Here is a 21,026-nt window from a genome sequence, read left to right as displayed (position 1 = left end):
GGAAGGAGATGGGGGCGGTTTTGAAAGTGCTGGTGGAGGAGGCGATTACCCCGGTGAGGACGGCGGTGGTGGGCGCAGTGACGGAGGTGCGGGAGCAAGGCGAGGCGCTGAAGGAAGTGGAAGAAACATTATTACAGCATAGTGATCAACTTACCTCGATGGGGAAGGAGATGCGGAAGGTGATAGAGATCAACAAGGATTTGCGAGGCAAAATGGAAGACCTGGAAAACAGATCCAGGCGACAGAATTTGAGGATTGTGGGGCTGCCCGAAGGTGTTGAAGGACCGAGGCCGACTGAGTTTTTTGCCACAATGTTGGCGAAGCTATTGGGGGAGGGGGAGGATCCCTCCCGATATGAACTGGATCAGGGTCATCGGTCGTGGAGGCCTGTACCAAAGGCAAGTGAGCCACCAAGAGTAGTGACTGTGCTTCTGTAGGTACAGTGAAGGAGAAGGTCCTGTGCTGGGCCAAGCAGAAGCGGGTGGTGCAGTGGGCTGGAGCTGGTATACGCGTATACCAGGACTTTATGGCGGAGCTGGCGAGGAGGCGGGCTGCCTTCAACCGGGTGAAGAGGGCACTGTACATTAGCACGGTGCAGCGCGGCATTGTATATCCAGCGAAGCTGAGGGTGACCTACAAGTTCAAGGACTTTTATTTTGGGACGGCGGAAGCAGCGGAGGAGTTTGCAAAGGCAGAAGGACTGTGGCAGAATTGAGAAATGGTCATGTACCAATGTCGCCTCATGACTGTATTTTTCTTTTTTGTTTCCCTGCGTGCTGGTGTATTGGCTGCAGGAGCCAACGTATATATTTGGACAAGGGAAGAAATGGGACTTCTTCTTCAGTTGTAATGAGGGTTCTTTGGGGTGTGGATGTGTATGTGGGCTGGTTTAGCTCACTGAGCTAAATCGCTGGCTTTTTAAAGCAGACCAAGCAGGCCAGCCGCACGGTTCGATTCCCGTACCAGCCTCCCCGGACAGGTGCCGGAATGTAACTTCATTGAAGCTTACTTGTGACAATAAGCGATTTTCATTTTAATTTTTTTTTCATGTGGGGGGTTGGGGGGAGCAGTTTTACAAGAGGAAGTGGAGGGGAGGAGTTGGAGAGGGGGAGGGTGTTTACAACTCTTGGGTGTCATTTACGGTACTCTTTCGGAGGCTATTCCGGACTCCTTTTTCTTTTTCTCCTTTGTTTTTTTTCCCACCGTGGGAGGGTTTGTTTTATTTGATGCTTATATTGTATTGATAGGTGGGCCGTTGGTTGGGGTGGTGGGCGGATGGGATCGTTGTTGATGTTAAGGGTATTGACTTTGTATCTGTTACCGTTTACTGCTTGTTGGGAGGGGGGGGGGGGGTGTAAATTTTGAAGGAAAATGTGAAAATGGAGAATAAAAATTTTTTTTTTTTTTAAAAAGAGGGACGAAGTCCTGAAAGCAGAATATAGGGAGCTAGGAAATAAATCAAAAAGCAGGACCTCAAAGGTAGTAACCACAGGATTGCCGTGTGCTAGCGAGAACAGCAATAGGAAAATAGACCAGCGGGACAGGAGATGGTGTAGGAGGGAGGGATTTGGATTCCTGAGGCATTGGGACCGATTCTGGGAAAGATGGGACCTGTACAAGCTGGAAGGGTTGCACCCCTGCAGGACAGAGGCCAATATCCTTGAAAAGCTATTTGCTAGAGCTGTTGGGGAGAGTTTAAACTGGAGTGGGGGGGGGGGGGGGGGGGGGGGGGGGGGGGGTAGGAACCCGAGTGGGGAGAGACGAGGGGGAAACACAAATAGAAGTGGAAGATGGAAAAGCAGAAAGCAAAAATGGAAGGCAAGGGCTAACAGCAAATAGAGGAACAGTACAAAAAGCTATGTGTAAAAATGTTTAAAAGATAAGTTTGGAGGTACTTTATCCAAATGCATGGAGCATTCGCAAGAACTTCGATGAATTAGTAGCGCAAATATAACCTGCTATTTGAAAAAGGAGGGAAAGAAAAACAGGGAATAACCGACTGGTTAGGCTAACATCAGTAACAGGTAAAAGCTAAGATAGGTAAGTATTATAAAGGGTGTGATAACAGAATACTGAGAAAATATCAACGGGATTAGACAGAGTCAACGTGGATTTATGAAAGGGAAATCATATTTGACAAACCTACTGAAGTTTTTGGAGGATGTAACTAGCAGAATAGACAAGGGAGAACCAGTGGACATGGTGTATTTGGATTTTCTGAAAGCTTTTGATAAAGTCCAACATAAGAGGTTAATGTGCAAAATTAAAGCACATGGCATTGGGTGTACTACTTTGGCATTGATTGAGAACTGGTGAGCAGACAGAAAACAGGAAATAAGAATAAATGTGTCTTTTTCGAAGTGACAGACAGTGACTAGTGGGGTCCCACAGTCCACAGTGATGCAGTATAAGTGGATAAATGTGAAGTTATCTACTTTGGAATGAGGAACAGAGCGGCAGAGTATTATTTAAATGGTGATAGATTGGGAAATGTTGAACTGAGTGGCCGAGTACATCAGTCACTAAAAGCAAGCATGCCGGTACAGCACAAATGGAGGGGTGCCATGGTGGTGAAATGGTTAGCATTGCTGCCTCCCAGCACCGATCCCCAGGGTTTGATCCCAGCCCCGGGTCACTGTCCGTGTGGAGTTTGCACATTCCCCCTTCGTCTGCGCGAGTCTCACCCCCACAACTCAACTTTTCTTTTCAACAATCACTTCTCGAAAGGGCAGGCCTTGTGGAATGTGCCTTGGCCAAGAGTCGAGAGAGAAGTGCAGTGGTATTTGTCAATGTTCATCCTGAGCAGCTCCATGACTCTGTCCTCTACGGGCTGTTACCCAGGGACACATACGGAGACAAACACCAACTGTTGCTGGAGGACCATCAACTCGGTGAAAGACGCTCTTTAGTCTGCCCGAAACCTGTTGATCTTCCAGTGCAAAGGTTGCAGACGGGCACATTCCAGGGTCCGGGACTACGGGCTGAGGGACACACTCCAGCTTGGGGCAGCCGCAATGGGGAAAGGTCATTGTGAAAGGCCTTTCACTCAATGTACACCGAGGGGCTGGTAAAAGCGTTAAATACTTTGGTTAGGACGGCAGCGTGGTGCAGTAGTTAGCACTGCTGCCTCACTGTCCTGAGAACGCAGATTCGATCCCGGCCCCGTGTGGAGTTTGCACATTCTCCCCCTGACTGCGTGGGTATCACCCCCATAACACAAAGATGTTTAGGGTAGGTGGATTGGCCCCTTAATTGGAAAAAAAGAATTGGATACTTTAAATTTATAAAAAAGAAGAAAAAAATGTTTTTTTTAAATGCCTCAGTCTGTGAGCTTAATGCTAACTGTATGTAACTGTATTGAAGCATTACAGGATGCAACATGACCGATGTACAGAGTTGAAAAGAATTGGATTCTATGTAGTGAAAATATTGAAATGTTTGTAATGTTCTCATTACTGAACTGAAGCACCTCAGAGTGCATCTTCATCTCTGGAGAAAATGTGAGAAATCATTCCACTTTACTGCTATAACAATTTCAAATGTTTATGTGTTGCTTCTTCCAGATATTTTAGGAATAAAGTATATTTTTTTGCAAAAACAAACTTCATAAGAGGGCAGACAGAAGCTCTGACAGTGCAGCACTCCGTCAGTAGGGGGCTACAGCTGTCCAAATTGGTTTATGCGCTCAGATCGTGGCAGTAAGACCGAACCGAGAACCTTCCTATCTCATTCATAAGTCTTGGAGAAAATGTTCTTCCCAGTAAAATATTCTAATATGCTTAAAACAGATTCAAAACAGTCCCAATTTGATTCCAGGCATTAACATATTCTATTTGTTTGTTTGTCACTTGAATCTTTTAAAAACTGTCTGATGTTTTATAATTTCAAAATGAGTCCAAATTCAAATAGCAATATCATTAGAATCACAGAGTGCCAGGGCAGCACGGTGGTGCACTGGTTGGCACTGATGCCTCATGGCACTGAGGACCCGGGTTGAGTCTTGGCCCTGGGTCACTGTCCGTGTGGAGTTTGCACATTGTCTGTGTGGGTCTCACCCCCAGATCCCAAAGATGTGCAGGGTAGGTGGATTGGCCAGGCTAAATTGCCCCTCAATTGTAAATTTTTCTTTAAAAAGGAAGACAAAGGTATGTTGGCCTTCACGGAAGAGGACTTGAGTACAGGAGCAAGGATGTCTTACTGCAGCTGTACAGGGCTTTGGTCAGACCACACCTGGAGTATTGTAAGAAGTCTCACAACATTAGGTTAAAGTCCAACATGTTTGTTTGAAAACACTAGCTTTCGGAGCACTGCTCCTTCCTCAGGTGAAGGAAGGAGCTGCGTTCCAAAAGCTAGTGGTTTGAAACAAACCTGTTGGACTTTAACCTGGTGTTGTCAGACTTCTTGCTGTCCTCACCCCAGTCCAACGCCGGCATCTCCACATCATGGCTACCTGGAGAACTGTGTGCAGTCTTAGTTTCCTTACCTAAGAAAGAACATATTTGCCATAGAGGGAGTGCGGCCAAAGTTCATTAGCGTGAGTCCTGGAATGGCAGGATTGTCGGCGGAGAGGGTCGACTGGGCCTGTAATCACTGGAGTTTAGAAGAATGAGAGGGGATCTGATTGAAATGTACAAAAACGTCTGACTGGACTGGACAGACAGGATGCAGAGATAGTGGGCTAGATTCTCCGATTCTGGGGCTATGTCCTCACGCCAGCGTGTGAACGGTGGTGTTTTACACCAGAAAGAATGGCTTAAAACAGCCACTGATTCCCCGTTTTGCTGGGGGCTAGTGTGCCGGCAGCGTAGAGCACCTGGCTCTAGCTGCCGATATGGCCTGGAGAATTGCCGGGACCGTGGCCGCGCATGCGCAAGGCGGTGGCCTACAGCGGCTGCACCGTGCTACAAGGCGGAGGCAGCTCGCGGACCCGGCCCGTGAAATAGTGCCCCCCTTTGGCCGACTCGCGTCGCCCGGACCACCCCTTCCTGCCCCCAGTGTCCCCAGCCCCTAATAAATTCCTCACCCTGCCCCTGGATCGGTCCTCCCCCGACTGTGGCGGCACTGGACGGAGTCTCTCCACGCCGAGTTCCCGACTGATGAGACCACAAACGACCGATGCCATCAGGAGCTCGGCCGGTCGGGGGCGGAGCATCGGGAGGGGTGGGGGGCCCTCAAGCAATGGCCTGAGACCGTTGATACGTGGCGCAGCATAATCGCTCGCTGTGGAGGGGGCGGAGCATCACAAAAAAAGGCACCGATCCCGATTTGGTCGGTTACTGTGACACTCCGGCCGATCGCTGAATGCAATTTCGGCGTCGGCAACCGGAGAATATTTATTTATTCTTTCATGGGATGTGGGGGCTGGCAAGGTCAGCATTTATTGCCCATCCCTAATTGCCCTCGAGTAGGTGGTGGTGAGCCACCTTATTGAACTGCTACAGTCCATATTGTACCAGTACACCCACAATGCTGCTGGGGAGGAAGTTGCAGGATTGTGACCCAGTGGTAGTGACGGAACGGCAATAACTCGGCTGGTCTGTGGCTTGGAATATAACATACAGGAGGTGATGTTCCATTACATTTGCTGTCCTTGTCCTTCTAGGTGCTAGAGGTTGGGAGTTTGGAAGGTGCTATGGAAGGAGTTTGATGAGATCCTGCAGTGCACCTTGTAGATGGAACACACTGCTACCACCTGTCTGTCAGTAGTGGAGAGAGTGAATGTTTAAGCAGGTGGATGAGGTGTCGATCAAGCGGATGTCCTGGATGGTGCTGAGCTTCTTGAGTGTTGTTGGAGCTGCTCTCATCCAGGCAAGTGGAGAGCATTCCATCACACTCCTGGCTTGTGCCTTGTAGATGATGAACGGACTTTGGGGAATCTAGAGGTGGGTTACTTGCCTCACAATGCTCAGTCTCTGGCTTGCTCTTGTAGCCACAGTATTTAAATAGGTGGTCCAGTTCAGTTTCTAGTCAATGGTAACCCCCAGGATGTTGCTGATGGGGTATTTAGCAATGACAATGCCATTAAGTGCCAAGAGGTTTGCTTGTTGGAGACAGTGATTACCTGGCACTGGTGTGGCATGAGTACCCTCTAGGGCAACCACTCTCCAGCTCTGCAATATTCTCCTTAATCGTTAGAGCAACTCCTTCCTTTTTCTCCCTATTATACCTGAACATTTCTGATCCAAGAATAGTCAGCACCCAGCCCTGCCCTCTGTTAACTCAGTTGCAGCAATCCAACCGTTAGGTATTCTTGTTGTCCTTTGCGTCCCTGATGTTGGTAATGATGCTTTCAACTTGGAAAATCAGAAACCTTTATCCTTAACTCACCACACTACCGCACAAGGACCAAGTTAAACTAGTTTTGTTCCACATCACATCAGCCTGTAGTGCAGCTGTGAAACGTGGCCCAGGAACACTTGCACATGGCTATTAGTTCCTAGTTAATTAGTTCCTAATTCTTTTTTTAATATGAATTTAGAATACCCAATTCATTTTTTCCAATTAAGGGGCAAGTTAGCGTGGCCAATCCACCTACCCTGCACATCTTTAGGGTGTGGGGGCGAAACACACGTAAACACGGGGAGAATGTGCAAACTCCACACGGACAGTGACCCAGGGCCGGGATCGAGCCTGGAGCCTCGGCACCGTGAGGTAGCAGTGCTAACCACTGCGCCACCTTGCTGCCCTAGTTCCTAACTCTTAACCGATATTTACAGATAATATAACAATAAGATCCCGGCCCTGGGTCACTGTCCATGTGGAGTTTGCACATTCTCCCCATGTTTGCGTGGGTCTCACCCCACAACCCAAAGATGTGCAGGGTAGGTGGATTGGCCACGCTAAATTGCCACCTAATTGGACAAAAATAAAGGGTACTCTAAATTTATAACAAAAAAAGATGGCAAATGAGGGTGGCTCAAACTGCTGACTGGGTGAACCTGCCACACCGTAGGAGCAGGGGAGGTTTTATCGATGACCACTTGTGCTTACACCGTGCCTTTACGGGAACAAAATGTGCCAAGGTGCTTCACACTTGGTATTGTGAAACAGAATATGACCTGGGTTCAATCCCGAGGTGGTGATGAGTTATCTTGCGTCTGAAGAGAAGAGAAAATGGAACTTCAGTGTGTTAGCCAGTGCTCCGTTTGAGAAAGTGCCCAGAGTGTGTACACTGTTAGCATTGAAAATTGCATTGAAGTGCCTCACCAGGGAGCATGTTATGTGGAGAAATATTAAAATTCTATTGCATTATAATATTGAATTTGAAATGTTTTGCCCTCTGGGCTGTATGCCTGACATGGAATATATATTCTGACTATCAAGAGCATTACAATTGTATTGAGGCACCTGGTACCTTCAGAGTGGAACATGTTGTATTGAGAAAAGTTGGATTTATTGCATTATGTCATTTTCAAATCAAAATGTTTTGTAAATATACTTTAACAAATTTTATGAATAAAGTATACTTTTGTGAAATAGAATGTTGAGTATCAAAAGGGGCTGAAAGCTGTCTAAACTCCCTATATGCTCTAATGTATACTCATTCATAATGTGGAGATGCCGGCGTTAGACTGGGGTGAGCACAGTAAGAAGTCTTACAACACCAGGTTAAAGTCCAACAGGTTTGTTTCAAACACGAGCTTTCGGAGCACTGCTCCTTCCTCAGGTGAATGAAGAGGTATGTTCCAGAAACATTTATACAGACAAAGTCAGAGATGCCAGACAATGCTTGGAATGCGAGCATTTGCGGGTAATCAAATCATTACAGATCCAGAGACAGGGGTAACCCCAGGTTAAAGAGGTGTGAATTGTCTCAAGCCAGGACATTTGGTAGGATTTTGCAAGTCCAGGCCAGATGGTGGGGTATGAATGTAATACGACATGAATCCAAGATCCCGGTTGAGGCCGCACTCATGCGTGCGGAACTTAGCTGTAAGTTTTTGCTCGGCAATTCTGCGTTGTCGCGTGTCCTGAAGGCCGCCTTGGAGAACGCTTACCCGGAGATCAGAGGCTGAATGCCCTTGACTGCTGAAGTGTTCCCCGACTGGAAGGGAACATGCCTGCCATTCATAGGTTGTGGGCATCATATCTAAGCCAGCAATTATTCGATATCCCCAGCCACATTGCTGGGTTGAGAGTCTAATGTAGGACAGGCCAAAGAAAGACAGCAGATTTCCTTACCCAAAAGGACATCCTTGAGTCTTTTTACAACATGCATTTCATGGACGTTATTTGACTTTTGATTCTACATATTTATTGAATTGAAATTTGATCCTCCACCAGTGGGATTTGAACCTGGGTCTCCCAATTACTAGGGCAGTGACAATGCTATACCACCACCACTTCTCCCCGTGCCACGGAATGTAAAAGTATCCTTTAAATATAACCTTAGGCCAGTGTAGTCGAGTACTTCACGTACTGCATTGAAAGAAACTGAGCACTTTATGCATTGTCAAAGCTGAATGTAATGTTCTTTTGCAAACATTATAAATTTATTTTTTTTGGGGTGGTTGCTGGGAGGGGTGTGTGTTTGGCAGGAACAGCTTGCGCAACCATTGCAGAGTACAATTGCCAGCTGACACTCGGGGAACTGTACCCCTTACCCCACTTTCAGGAGATGTCTCCACGACATCTTGGTCAATCCTCCCTAGCCTCCATCTATCGCTGACCATCCAGCCCATTTCTCGTTCTATCTAGCTTTGACCAGGAGTCATACAGACTTAAAACATTAGCTCTGTTCTCTCTCCACAGATGATCCAATCCAATAGAATCCCGGCAGTGGGGTAGGCCAGGGAGCACACCCTGGAAAAAAGAATCCTACCCAGGCCTGCTTACCCCCCTCCCCCCCCCCTCCACCCCTGGCCTAACCCCGTAACCCCAATCCACCTAACCTGCACATCTTTGGACTGTGGGAGGAAACCGGAAAACCCAGAGGAAACTCCCACGACACGGGGAGAACGTGCAGACTCTGCACAGTGACCCAAGCTGGGATTCGAATCTGGGACTCTGGCGCTGTGAAGCAACTGCGCTAACCACCGTGCTACCATGTTGCCCACATCTTTGGGAGGAAACCGGAGCACCCGGAGGAAACCCACACAGACACGGGGGGAATGTGCAAACTCCGCACTGATGCTCATCCAAGGCCGGAATCGAACCCGGATCCCTGGTCTAACCGCTGTGCCACCGTGTCGCCCACACAGGCATGCTGAGATTTTCCAGCATCTTCTCTTTTCGTTGTTGAAGAAGGGTGGGAATTTGGGCTTGTACCAAAGTTTCAGCTGAAGCATCAGGAGCTTAAGAGAATCTGGGATTCAGATGCTCCATATTTTGAATCCTCAGGCCGCCCCAAAGTGACATTGTGTTCCTTCTGAAGTGTAATCATCGCTATGCAGGCAGACAGGAGCCTTTGTGGTGGAGGGAGACCCACAGGCAGTGAGTGTGGGGGAGGGAGAGCCACAAGCAGTGAGTGTGGGGGAGGGAGACCCACGGGCAGTGAGAGTGGGGGAGGGAGACCCACAGGCAGTGAGTGTGGGGGAGGGAGAGCCACAAGCAGTGAGTGTGGGGGAGGGAGACCCACGGGCAGTGAGAGTGGGGGAGGGAGACCCACAGGCAGTGAGTGTGGGGCAGGGAGACCCACAGGCAGTGAGTGTGGGGGAAGGAGACCCACAGGCAGTGAGTGTGGGGCAGGGAGACCCACAGGCAGTGAGTGTGGGGTAGGGAGACCCACAGGCAGTGAGAGTGGGGGAGGGAGACCCACAGGCAGAGTGTGGGGCAGGGAGACCCACAGGCAGTGAGTGTGGGGCAGGGAGACCCACAGGCAGTGAGAGTGGGGGAGGGAGACCCACAGGCAGAGTGTGGGGGAGGGAGACCCACAGGCAGTGAGTGTGGGGGAGGGAGACCCACAGGCAGTGTGTGGAGGAGGGAGACCCACAGGCAGTGAGAGTGGGGGAGGGAGACCCACAGGCAGTGAGTGTGGGGGAGGGAGACCCACAGGCAGTGAGTGTGGGTTGACACTCACCTGGACAGTGCCTGTCCTCCCGGCCAGTAGATGGCCCAGTAGGGGTCGCTGAAGGGCCACTGTTGGGCTGGCTGGCTCCAGAAGGGGCATCGCGGGGTGAGGAGCCGCAGGCCGATCTCCGGGGTGAGGTGCTCCCTCACCGGCTCTGTGTTGCGGGCGATGAAGGTCCTCAGGTCCGGCGCGGCAGGTCCGCTGAGCTGCTGGGGGAAGCGCAGGTTAATGAGACGGAGGCAGCTCCACACTGCGGGGCTGGACAGCCTGTCAAGGAGCATGTCTGCCGCTAGAGTGAGTGCTGATCTCCCAGGCTGCAGTGTTACACCCCACAGCTGCTGCTGGAGTGAGTGCTGATCTCCCAGGCTGCAGTGTTACACCCCACAGCTGCTGCTGGAGTGAGTGCTGATCTCCCAGGCTGCAGTGTTACACCTCACAGCTGCTGCTGGAGTGAGTGCTGATCCCCCAGGCTGCAGTGTTACACCCCACAGCTGCTGCTGGAGTGAGTGCTGATCTCCCAGGCTGCTGTGTTATACCCACAGCTGCTGCTGGAGTGAGTGCTGATCTCCCAGGCTGCAGTGTTACACCCCACAGCTGCTGCTGGAGTGAGTGCTGATCTCCCAGGCTGCTGTGTTATACCCACAGCTGCTGCTGGAGTGAGTGCTGATCTCCCAGGCTGCAGTGTTACACCCTACAGCTGCTGCTACAGAGTGCTGATCTCCCAGGCTGCAGTGTTATACCCACAGCTGCTGCTGGAGTGAGTGCTGATCTCCCAGGCTGCAGTGTTATACCCACAGCTGCTGCTGAAGTGAGTGCTGATCTCCCAGGCTGCAGTGTTACACCCCACAGCTGCTGCTACAGAGTGCTGATCTCCAAGGCTGCAGTGTTACACCCCACAGCTGCTGCTGGAGTGAGTGCTGATTTCCCAGGCTGCAGTGTTATACCAACAGCTGCTGCTGGAGTGAGTGCTGATCTCCCAGGCTGCAGTGTTACACCCCACAGCTGCTGCTCGAGTGAGTGCTGATCTCCCAGGCTGCAGTGTTATACCCACAGCTGCTGCTGGAGTGAGTGCTGATCTCCCAGGCTGCAGTGTTACACCCCACAGCTGCTGCTGGAGTGAGGGCTGATCTCCAAGGCTGCAGTGTTATACCCACAGCTGCTGCTGGAGTGAGTGCTGATCTCCCAGGCTGCTGTGTTACACCCCACAGCTGCTGCTGGAGTGAGTGCTGATCTCCCAGGCTGCAGTGTTATACCCCACAGCTGCTGCTGGTGTGAGTGCTGATCTCCCAGGCTGCTGTGTTATACCCACAGCTGCTGCTGCTGGAGTGAGTGCTGATCTCCCAGGCTGCAGTGTTATACCCCACAGCAGCTGCTGGAGTGAGTGCTGATCCCCCAGGCTGCAGTGTTATACCCACAGCTGCTGCTGGAGTGAGTGCTGATCTCCCAGGCTGCAGTGTTACACCCCACAGCTGCTGCTGCAGTGAGTGCTGATCTCCCAGGCTGCAGTGTTACACCCCACAGCTGCTGCTGGAGTGAGTGCTGATCTCCCAGGCTGCAGTGTTACACCCCACAGCTGCTGCTGGAGTGAGTGCTGATCTCCCAGGCTGCTGTGTTATACCCACAGCTGCTGGTGGAGTAAGTTCTGATATCCCACATCTGCTGCTGGAGGCACTTTCTCTACACACACACACAACCAAACCAACCAAACAGCTGCAAATACTCTTTTTAAAAAATAAATTGGGTACTCAAGTCATTTTTTCCATTTACGCCCCTGTGGGGGCAAATCCCACGCAAACAGGGGAGAATGTGCAAACCCCACACGGACAGTGACCCAGAGCCGGGATCGAACCTGGAACTCGGCACCGTGAGACAACCGGGCTAACCCACTGCGCCACCATGCTCCCCAATACCACTCTCTTAACCTTTACACTGCAAAGAAACTCCTTCTGCAACAACCCATTGCTGCATCCATAGAACCATAGAATTCCTAAAGTGCAGAAGGAGGCCATTCGGCTCATCATGTCTGCACTGATCCTCTGAAAAAGCACTCTACCGAGGTCCATTTCCCCGATCTATCCCCGTAATCGCATCTAACCTAAACATCTTTGGACACTAAGGGGCAACTTAGCATGGCTAATTCACCCAACCTGCACATCTTTGGATTGTGGGAGGAAACCAGAGCATCCGGAGGAAACCCACACAGACCCTGGGAGAAATTGAAAACTCCACACAGTCACCCGGAATCGAATCTGGTGCCCTGGCGCCATGAGGCAGCAATGCTAACCACTGTGCCACCGCTCTGAACAGGGGACAGAACTAAACCATTGTGTGCGCATAACTTCTGTGTCCAACCACATTGATTCTCCCCACTGCCTACCAACGCTTCACACAGTTGTTCTCATTTGGTCCCCATTGCCAAGTGCTTTGGCAGGGCACAGCCTCAGATGCCTGAATTTGTACCTTGCCTCTTGCCCCAGGCTGTCATGCCAGTTGCTCGGGAATCTTACACCACAGAATTGTTACAGTGCAGAAGGAGCCCATTTGGCCATTCGCCTGCCCGCCTGCTCTCCGCACGAACAATCCACTTGGTGCACACTTTCTTTCTTAAATAACAGTCTAATTCCCTTTTGAATGTGTCGAGACACCCTGGGCTAGTGAGCGGTCAATTCCAGCCCCTCTTGACCCAGAGTCACAACAAGTCAAAATTAGATGTTATTTTAAAATGCCCGAGATCCTCGGCTGAGCCCAATATACTGCAAACACCCGGGGCGAAATTCTCCGACCCCACGCAGGGTCGGAGAATCGCCCGGGGCCGCTGAAAATCCCGCCCCCGCCGTGAGAGATTCTCCGCCACCCGGGAATTGGCGGGGGCGGGAATCGCGGCACGTCGAGCAGGAGGCCCATGCGGCGATTCTCCGGCTCGCAATGGGCCGAAGTCCCGCCGCTGGGAGGCCTCTCCCGCCGCTGAGTTTTGAACCACCTCTGGTGGCGGCGGGATCGGCGGGGCGATCGGACCCCGGGGGGTGCCCCCACGGTGGCCAGGCCCGCGATCGGGGCCCACCAATCGGTGGGCGGGCCAGTGCCGTGGGGGCACTCTTTCTCTTCTGCCGCTGCTGACGTCACCACAGGCGCATGCGCGAACCGGTGAAGGCCTTTCGGCTAGCCCCGGCGCCGGGCGGCGGGCCTGAAAAGCCGCTGGTGCCGGTATTCGCGCCAGTCGACGTGGTGCCAACCGCTCCGGCGCGGGCCTAGCCCCCAATGGTGCAGAGAATTCCGCACCTTTGGGGAGGCCCGACGCCGGAGTGGTTGGCGCCACTCCCCTACGTCGGGACCCCCCGCCCCGCTGGGTAGGGGAGAATGCCGCCCCAGGTTTGTAAAATTTTAACGTAAGTGACCTTTTATTATGTACAGTTTTATAATTAAACTGACAAAAATGAAACTGTATAGTACCCCTTTCCCAAACCCCCACCTTTTCTAACTACCCCACACTCTCTACACACTCAGGGTTGTGGCGAGGAAAGAAAATATTAATGAAAATAAAAGGATAAAGGAGCTTTTTATACACTGGGATGACTTCCAGTTAATGTCTTTATGGAGTTCAAGCGTTAGTTTTGGTATTTCCTCTTTCTTGGCTCCTTCAGTCATGGCATTTTACTTCTCAAATATTTTGCAGTGTTAGCTAATGTTGAAGGAAAGATGAGCATAAATATTAAACTTTTCACAATTCTGTGATAATTCTGGATGGCATGCAGCAAAGTTGAAGGTACCTTTCTTAAGGTTACTGTAATAACACCCACGAGGCCCATGGGAATACCCTGATTGATTTCCCCGTGAGACTTGTGAAATATGAGCTTCCCCACTAGGGGGTGGATCCCGCCCAGCTGGGACTCATAAGAATCCAGTATAAAGGCCGGCCCGAACAGGGACCGGTATGTTGGCTGTCCCAACGGGACTGGACTCTGTAAATATATTTGCTGCTTTGGGCAGACCTTTTGTGACCAACATCCACCTTACTGCCAGCGTCCTCTGTCTTAATACTGGCGACAAGGGGCAGCACAGTGGTTAGCACTACAGCCTCACGGCGCCGAGGTCCCAGGTTCGAATCCCGGCTCTGGGTCACTGTCCATGTGGAGTTTGTAAATTCTCCCCATGTTTGTGTGGGTTTCGCCCCCACAACCCAAAGATGTGCAGGGTAGGTAGATTGGCCACGCTAACATTTCCCCTTAATTGGGAAAATGAATTAGGTACTCTAAATTTAAAAAAAAAATACTGGCAACAAGGTCAAAGAAATTTTAACTCTGATTCTGGATGTGCCAGCCACACCGGTAGATTGCAATGTATGGGACTGACTTTTAAATATGCTGCTTTTCGGCAAATTGGAAGCCTTCAATGCAGGCCTCAAAGATTGGGCTCAGTAGGCAGAGGGAATGAGGTACTCTTTCCAGGCCAACAGCATCGCTGGAGAGGACTGACAGAAGGTAATCCTCCTGACTGCCTGCGGGACCCCAACTTTTGGCATAATTAAAAAGCCTCACTTACCCAGCTGCTCTGGATTCAAAATTGTTTGATGAATTGGTAGAGCTGGTGTCCAACCATTTTGACCCGAAATCGTCAGTAATCATGCAATGTTTGGGCTCCAAGGGAATCAGTTACAGATTTCTTGATTTGACTCCGACAGCTGGCAGAACATTGCGATTTTGGGGCGTCCCTTTCCGATATACCAAGGGATCGGCTGGTGTGCGGAATTACTAACATGGCCACAGAGAGGAGGCTGTTGGCGGAGCCGACGCTGGATTTAAAAAGAGCCGATGAGCTCTTTCCACAAAAATATGGAAAAGGGGGGTTCAGGAAAAAGGGGCAAGGTTCCATGGACTACTCGTGTCCATAGTGTTGCTTAACCTCCACACCGGATTCCAGTAGTATCCCAGGGTCAGTGCTCGAATGGTCAGATCACCTCCAAAATGACAACTAAGGCTACAACACCACATTTGGGCTCAATGGTCAGGGCCCACCACAGACTAGTGGGCAGCATGGTAGCATTGCGGATAGCACAATCGCTTCACAGCTCCAGGGTCCCAGGTTCGATTCCGGCTTGGGTCACTGTCTGTGCGGAGTCTGCACATCCTCCCCGTGTGTGCGTGGGTTTCCTCCGGGTGCTCCGGTTTCCTCCCACAGTCCAAAGATGTGCAGGTTAGGTGGATTGGCCATGATAAATTGTCCTTAGTGTCCAAAATTGCCCTTAGTGTTGGGTGGGGTTACTGGGTTATGGGGATAGGGTGGAGGTGTTAACCTTGGGTAGGGTGCTCTTTCCAAGAGCCGGTGCAGACTCGATGGGCCGAATGGCCTCCTTCTGCACTGGAAATTCTATCTTCCCTGAGGTTGAGGGAGAGTTCCAGCAACATTGGGCATAAAACACATGGCAACCAAGACCACCAGAATTGGCGGAGAGAGCGGCATCCTGGACAGACCATATGGTCACCTCGAGCCAGGGGCCTTGCAGGTGACCCCTCTTGAGGACGAAAACATTTTCTTTTTAAATTTAGAGTACCCAAATCTAATTAAGGGGCAATTTAGCGTGGCTAATCCACCTAGCCTGCACATCTTTGGGTTGTGGGAGCGAAGCCCACGCAAACACGGGGAGAACGTGGAAATTCCAAACGGATAGTGACCCAGAGCCGGGATCGAACCTGGAACCTGGGACAGCAGTGCTAACCACTGCGCCGCCGTGATGCCCCGAAAAACATGACGCAATTGAATTGGATCACGGGCCTAAAAGTAGCGCTGGTTTAAGTTAAACTACAGTTAAATGGACACCCCCTAGCAATGGAGGGCCTCACAAGGGTGGCCATCTCCATGCTTTGCACGGGAATCCTGCCATTGGATCTGCGCAACACCAAGGCCAGATTGACGACGTATACTGGGGAACCATTACACATCATGAGAACAATGGCGACCCTGGTGACCCATGGCCAGCAGTCAGGCTGCCTTTGGTCGTGGTGCAAAGGCCGGCACCCAACCTGTTGGGTCGTGTTTGGCTGTGAATACACCACTTCGATTGACAGCAGAATTTCCAGATGGGCACCGGGAACCTGTACGAGATCCTTGGAAAGTATTCCAAGGTATTGCAGGAGGGTCTGCACAAGATAAAAGGAGCCAAGGCACATACTTACTTATGTGGGCCCATAGAGCGCAGCCCAGATATTTCAGGGGACGACCAGTCCCCTGCATCTTTCTCACAGAGGTGCAGGTTGAGATGCAGCGTCTGGAGAGTTTGGAAACATAGGTCCTATGTGATTTACAGAATGGGTGGCACCCGTGGTTCCAGTGATGAAGCCGCACAAATCTCTTCGGTTCTATGGGGATTATAAACTGACTGTAAACAGTGCATCCCACCTGGACTATTACCTTAAGCCTCACGGGGAGGATTTGTGTGCAAAACTGGGTGGGGGATGCTCATTCACCAAGCTGGATATGAGCCAGGCATATTTTCAGTTTGAATTGGACACCATATCACATAAGTATACAACTATAAATACCCACAAGGGCTGTTCAAATACACTCACCTCCTTGCGCAATTTTTCTAAGGGTGATGGAGGGCATACTCCAGGGGCTACCCAATGTGACGATATATTCAGACAATGTTATGCCCTGCATGGGACAATTGCCTGGCAACACTAACAGTCTACTTGGCTGGAACATTGGACCATCAAACCATACCGCAGGTAGGTGTCAATACCTTGCAAGGAGATTGGGGGGTGGGTTTGGAGCAAGGATTCCAGTGAAATAGGTCTCTCACCTCTTCTGGCAGAGGTTGTGGGTTTGCATGTCCCTATGGAGATTTGAACCTACATTTGAGGTTGACATTGTAATGCAGGATTGAAGGAGTGCTGCGCTGCTGGGCAAGTTGGTTGTTCAGATTGTTCAGATAAACTGAGCACCTGTTTCGTCACTCTCGAGAAGACATAAGTGACCCCCTAACACTTGCGAAGAAGAGCTGGGGAATCGCCTAGGCCGATAATTCTCATCCAAACAGCCACTGAAACAGATGGCACAGTCATTGTCACATTGCGGACTGTGTGATCTTGCTGTGCACGATTTGGCGGCCATTTGTCCCCAGGTCACGCCAGTCACTTCAAAAGGTGCCGAATTGGCTCCGAAGCTGGTTGGAATCAGGAAAGGCACTACATAAATGCAGGATGTTCCACCCATCCCGCTCGCACACAAGGAATGGTCACTTGGCCAAGTCATGAGGAAAAGCACCAATTACCGGAGTGAATATGAACAAGCAGTCATTGTTTTAATGAATAACGGGTGCAGAGGAAGAAAATAGGAGGAGGGATTAAAAACCAGGGCAAAGTCCATACGGTCATCCAGCAGTATTAAGGAGCACACTCGGTCAGCAAGTAAACTGAAACTTGCATCTGTAACCTGCATATTTAAATAATACTCAGCAGACTTAATGGACAACGAATGTAAAAACAGCAAGATAGTTTTGTTTCCTGTAAAATGTGTGCAGCATTGTCTTTTCAATAACATTTGCACCATCTGGTTGCTTTTTTTAGTGCAACTGTTTTTGTAAATTGTCCTACATGCAAATTATTTTGGTTTGCACTCAGGCATTATACACACAACCGGTGCAAATTGGCTTTCCAATGCAAATATAGTAGTGCAATAGGATGGCTGCACTTGATCAGCGTTGATTCCTGTTATCAGCGACAGGGGTTTAATGAGATGATTATCTGAACCCTCACCCTCCCGATGTCAACGCTGACCCTCGACCTCGACCGGCAGCTGTAGTTTTAACGTACATGAGAGCTCTTCCCTCTTGGCAGGGTGAAAGTCACCCCATCTGTTGCCACTCTCCACATCTTTGGTGGCAATCTGTTCCAAACGGTGCATAATGATCTGCTGATTTATGTTTCTCACTCTCAAACTGCTTACTCAACAACACATGGCTGTATTTCTATAGCATCTTGGGTATAATAAAATGATCCAAAGGCACTTCACAGGAACATGGTCAAACAAGATTTGACTCTGGGCGGCAGAAGGAGATATTAGGCCAGGTGACCAAACACTTGGGCAAAAAGGGAGAATCTCAAAGGAGGAAGGTAGAGAGAGAGAGGCAGAGAGGTTGTAGGGAGGGAATTACAGAGCTTAGGCCCGAGGCAGCTGATTCATAGCCACAGGGAGGCAGTAGGGTACTGATATTGTCACTGGACGAGTAATCCAGAGACCCTGGCTAATGTTCTGGGGACTTTGGTTTGAATCCTGCCAGGGCAGATGGTAGAATTTGAATTCAATGAAAATCTGGAATTAAAAGTCAAATGACAAGGGTGGCAGGGTGGCGTAGTGGTTAGCACTGCTGCCTATGGCACTGAGTACCCGGGTTCAATCCCGGACCCGGGATACTGACTGTCTGGAGTTTGCACATTCTCCCTGTGTTTGCGTGGGTTTCACCCCTATAACCCAAGGGTAGGTTTGGCCATGCTAAATTGCCCCTTCATTGGAAAAAAATAATTGGGTACTCTAAATTTAATTTAAAAGTCTAATGGCGACCATGAATCCATTGTCGATTGTTGTAAAAATCCATCTGGTTCACTAATGTCCTTGAGGGCAGGAAATCTGCCATCCTTACCTGGTCTGGCCTACATGTGACTTCAGATCCGCAGCAATGTGTTTGACTCTTAAATGCCCTCAGGGATGGGCAACAAATGCTGACCTGGCCAGCGACGCCCACATCCCTTGCACGAATGAAGCAAAAAAACAAACAGCTGATGAAGAATTGAGAATGCTCAAGAGGCCAGAATTAGATAAATACATATCTCGGAGAGATACACACAGGGGAAGATTTTTCTATCTATTCCTTCATGGGATATGGGTGTTGCTGGTTAGTCCAGCATTTATTGCCCATTCCTAATAACCCTTTAAGGTGGAGGTGAGCAGCTTTCTTGAACCGCTGCAGTTTATGTGGAGTCAGAACATCCACCACGCCGATAAGGAGGGAGTTCCAGGATTTTGACCCAGTCACAGTGAAGGAACAGCAATATGTTTCCCTGTTGCTTTGTGAATGTTTTTATTAGAGTTTTTCATTTTATACAATGCAAAATAAATAAAACTGTACAAACTATTTACAATTTACAAAAGCCAAACATTAGAAATAACCCCCAAAACCCAAACCCTCTCACCCCCCCCCTGACCCCTTCCCCTTTTTAAAATTATATTTCCCTATTCAATCCCCAGCTTTTCCTCCCACTTTTCTGTCGTCTCGTCCAGTGGGGAGCGTGCCTTCCCCAACAGTCCATTGTCCAAGTTCCCACAGTTTCCCCTCCCTACGTTGCCCGCGTCCAATAGTTCTGGAACTGATATATTTCCAACTCAGGGTGGTGTGTGACTTGGAGGACTGATGGGGTGGTTATTGGCCGGGTTGGATTTGTCCTGCTTTTTTTTACAGGATACACCTGGGCAATTTTTCACATTGCCAGGTAGATTCCAGGGTGGTACTGGAAAAGCTTGGCTAAGGGCACGGCATGTTCTGGGGCACATGTCTTCAGTACTATTGCCGGAATGTGGGTCATGGCCCATAGCCTTTATGATATCCATTGCCTTCAGCTGTTTCTTGATATCATGTGGAGTGAACCGTATTGGCTGACTGACATCTGTGATGCTGGGGACATCCGGAAGAGGCAGAGATGTTGCTTCACAGCGCCAGGGTCCCAGGTTTGGTTCCCGGTTTGGCTCACTGTCTGTGTGGAGTTTGCACGTTCTCCCCATGTCTGTGTGGGTTTCCGCCGGGTGCTCCTGTTTCCTTCCTCATGTCCCAAAAGATGTGCTGTTAGGTAAATTGGACATTCTGAATTCTCCCTCAGTGTACCCAAACAGGCGCCGGAGTGTGGCGACTAGGGGTTTGTCACAGTAACTTAATTGCAGTGTGAATGTAAGCCTACTTGTGACAATAAAGATGTTATATCTAGATGGATCATCCACTCGACACTTCTGGCTGAGGATCGTTGTAAATGCCTCAGTCTTGTCTTTCGCTCTGATGTGCTGTACCTCCCCACCATTATTCTGTTTGACATGCCAATAGTCCTGTGACGTAGATTTGCCAGGTAATAGTTACAAGGATATAGTTGTCAAGAGTTGATTTTATGAGGGGGCAGATATAAAGGAGAGGGTTGGAACCTGAGAGAGAGATAAACTACCACATTCTTTACAAGATCTACAATTGCAAAATGACATTGTTCATGGTGGCCAAAGTATTGGTTTTTAAAAGGGCAACTCAACACGGGGATAACGAATGTCTCTCAGGGAAATTGAGATGGAGAGTCAATTTTGTCACACGGGAAGAGGGCATCTTAATTACAAGTAAAAAACTGGAGCAACCGGGACTATTAACCTGGAATTGAGGAATCTGAGAGCTGGTCTTGTGGCAATAGAGGTTTCAATGGAAGTTTTAATGGGCGGCACGGTACCACAGTGGTTAGCACTGTCACTTCACAGCTCCAGGGTCCAAGGTTCAATTCCCGGCTTGGTTCATTGTCTGCGTGGGGGCTACATGTACGTTCTCCCCGGGTCTGCGTGGGTTTCCTCCGGGTGCTCCGGTTTCCTCCCACAGTCCAAAGGTGTAGAGGTTAGGTGGAGTGGCCATGCCAAATTGCCCAAAAGGGTCGGGTGGGGTTGCTGGGTTGCAGGGATGGGGTGGAGGTATGGGTTTAAATGGGGTGCTCTTTCCAAGGGCTGGTGCACACTTGATGGGCCAAATGGACTCCTTCTGCACTGGAAATTCTATGATAATCAGGGAAATGAGAAGGCAAATATTTAAATTAAATTTCAAGAGTGGTAGAAGTGGACTAAGGTTCAAATTAGTGCCATAGAAGAACATTTTAGGACAGGCGTTGGCAAGTTCTTCCCATAAGTGAAGTGGCCTGGACAGCACGGTGGCCTAGCGATTAGCACAGCTGCTTCACGGCGCTGAGGTCCCAGGTTCGATCCCGGCTCTGGGTCACTGTCCGTGTGGAGT

General features: G+C 49.9%; 1 protein-coding gene across 1 annotated transcript in view; it reads right to left on the bottom strand.

Annotated features, from left to right (window-relative positions):
• Positions 1-10,415, bottom strand: part of etfbkmt (electron transfer flavoprotein subunit beta lysine methyltransferase) — a 29,302-nt gene extending 18,887 nt beyond the window's left edge. Inside the window, 1 exon segment of the mRNA XM_038781169.1 lies at positions 10,019-10,415. Within this exon segment, the coding sequence (XP_038637097.1) occupies positions 10,019-10,290 (272 nt within the window). The 5' untranslated portion in view covers positions 10,291-10,415.
• Between the last annotated feature and the right edge of the window lie 10,611 nt (positions 10,416-21,026).

This window comes from Scyliorhinus canicula, chromosome 20 (assembly GCF_902713615.1).
Source record: "Scyliorhinus canicula chromosome 20, sScyCan1.1, whole genome shotgun sequence".
Classification (NCBI taxonomy): Eukaryota; Metazoa; Chordata; class Chondrichthyes; order Carcharhiniformes; family Scyliorhinidae; genus Scyliorhinus; species Scyliorhinus canicula.
The sequence above is the reverse complement of the archived record's forward strand: the minus strand, read 5'-3'. Positions and strand labels throughout refer to the sequence as shown.